At 38.0% G+C, this 2,521-nt stretch overlaps 1 protein-coding gene across 1 annotated transcript; it reads left to right on the forward strand.

Annotated features, from left to right (window-relative positions):
• Positions 1-373: 373 nt before the first annotated feature.
• LOC104957314 (peptidyl-prolyl cis-trans isomerase C-like) lies at positions 374-2,265 on the forward strand (the record flags this gene model as incomplete). The annotated part of the gene is made up of 4 exons (XM_010784936.1): positions 374-487; positions 820-913; positions 1,349-1,416; positions 2,082-2,265. Coding segments are annotated over 4 exons (460 nt in total), but the record flags the coding sequence as incomplete, so codon positions are not given.
• Between the last annotated feature and the right edge of the window lie 256 nt (positions 2,266-2,521).

Raw genomic sequence — 2,521 nt, forward strand, 5'->3', positions numbered from 1 at the left:
ACCTACAACTACCTTAAAAATGTTTAGATAAGTGCAGTATTTAATCAAATATGCTTTCCGTTGTCTAATTTGCAGATTAATGTTACTAAGTAAAACATTTGCATATTTAACATTTATTTTTAAATGTCGGAGTAGAAAAATTCAACAAAAACATTTCAATGTTTGCCTTATAATACACCTCTGATTAATTGACAGGTGTGTGTGTGTGTGTGTGTGTGTGTGTGTGTGTGTGTGTGTGTGTGTGTGTGTGTGTGTGTGTGTGTGTGTGTGTGTGTGTGTGTGTGTGTGTGTGTGTGTGTGTGTGTGTGTGTGTGTGTGTGTGTGTGTGTGTGTGTGTGTGTGTGTGTGTGTGTGTGTGTGTGTGTGTGTGTAGGTGTTTTTTGATATTACAGTCGGAGGTCATGAGGTGGGGCGGATCGTCATTGGCCTTTTTGGGGAGGTCGTCCCACTCACTGTCAATAACTTTGTCGCCCTAGCAACCGGAGAGGTAGGCGTGCAGACACACACGCATACACACACATAACTTTTACAACTGTTTCATATATTCCATTGCAATATTTTAGACAAGTTCCCAACTTGTCACTTTTGTTTATGCAGCATATATATTTAATTCTCAACTCTGTGAAATATCTAAGTATGTTACTATACATAGATTTCACTCAAAAAGCCTTTGACATGACAAAAAAGATTAAATTAAATGTCAGTTTTGTGTTAACTTCCTCTATACTCTTCTTGCTGTTGAGTCTGGTGTGTGCTGTGATGTTCCTACTTTCTGTGAATGTGTGTTGGTCATTGTGTTTGTCATGCGTGTCTCTGCAGAAAGGCTATGGCTACAAAGAGACAAAGTTCCACAGAGTCATCAAGGACTTCATGATCCAGGGAGGAGACTTCACAGCTGGAGATGGAACTGGAGGTGAGACTCAAAGTGACTTCTTAAAGAGGCCTTTCCCTTTCCTGTAGTATGTTATATAGGTTTTTGTGCATGTAAATAGTCTGCAAAGGCAAAAATCCCAAAGTTCCCTTCAGAGGGTGTTTCTCTCCCACACACTCCCTCCCCTGCCTGAAACGCCTCTATTGGATTCCTTTGTTTACATACGTGACATAATGACATCATTATGTAACAGTCACGCTTCCATTTGTTAGCGCTCCAACACATTGTACATTATAGGCTAAGGGGCAGGACATCTCTCAGCGGTTGACCAATCACAACAGAACCAACTAGCTACAGTTGTATATATTTGAACCTTTTTGCTAACTTCACACAGGCCCAGGAGCCAATATTATGTTGTCTTACATTTCCATGCAATATTTAACACCACCTGAACTTGACAAAGCTTTTTCCCTTCAGGTCACAGCATCTACGGAACAACTTTTGCCGATGAAAACTTCAAACTGAAGCATTTGGGAACAGGCTGGGTGAGCTAACAGTTTATGACCTCAATATTTAGTAATAACACACTTTTTGTAAAGTCTAGGGTTCATACACTTTTTCACCAATGATTTTCAATGACTTTTCCATGACTTCTCCATGACCTTTACCTAATTTTCCATGACCAAAGACATTACTCTTTCTCAGCGGTGCCACTGAAAATGGTTTATTTTAACATGGAACAGGAAAATAAGGTCTGCATATGAAACATGTTGTGCTAAAACAAATCCAGTAGTAGGCTTACTAGCGAATCTACAGGCTAAAGCAGCTAAAATCTCTCACCAGCAAAATACCTCGTCAGTTAAATGCCATTTTACGTTTCATTACTATTCGATACAGTATGTATTATTATTATAGTATTACTATTTTGGCGATTAGATCAAATATAAATTATATCTGATGCAACTTTAGTTACATTTCAATGACTTTTCCAAAACTTTGGGAAAAATATTGTTTTTCGTAACTTTTCCAGGGCCTGGAATTAGCATTTTAAATTTCCATGACTTTTCCAGGTTTTGAATGACCGTAAGAACCCTGAAAGTCATTTATTTATGGGAGGTATGGCTTGGTGATTTAAACATAATGTGTCAAAACAATGATGATGTGATGTATGGAATTGAGAATTTTGTGGGTGCGTGTGTTTATGTACCAGGTGAGTATGGCGAACGCGGGTCCAGACACCAACGGATCGCAGTTCTTCATCCTGGCTACTAAAGCACCGTGGCTGGATGGGAAACACGTGGTTTTTGGCAAAGTCCTGGACGGGATGGTGGGTGGCCCCTCTAACTCTTTTCATAAATTGGCTGCATGCAATCTGAAAAGGATTTTCTTTTGCGGTTGGATAAACAATTTTTTTTTAGAAATACATGATTCTCACAGAAAAGCATCAAAGCTAATTAAATATGAAGATCTTATACAATATGATCCATTGATGTAGATAAATAAACTTAACTACAACCTACTTTTCATATTTTAAGTACATTTTGCTGATAAGACTTTCGTACTTTTAATAAGTTAGCGTTGCTTTAGTACTTTTAAGTAAAGGATTCAAATACTTCTTTCAATACTACTTCTTGTACAATATCCAGATTA

Source organism: Notothenia coriiceps, unplaced genomic scaffold (assembly GCF_000735185.1).
Source record: "Notothenia coriiceps isolate Sejong01 unplaced genomic scaffold, NC01 NC01_scaffold00026689, whole genome shotgun sequence".
Classification (NCBI taxonomy): Eukaryota; Metazoa; Chordata; class Actinopteri; order Perciformes; family Nototheniidae; genus Notothenia; species Notothenia coriiceps.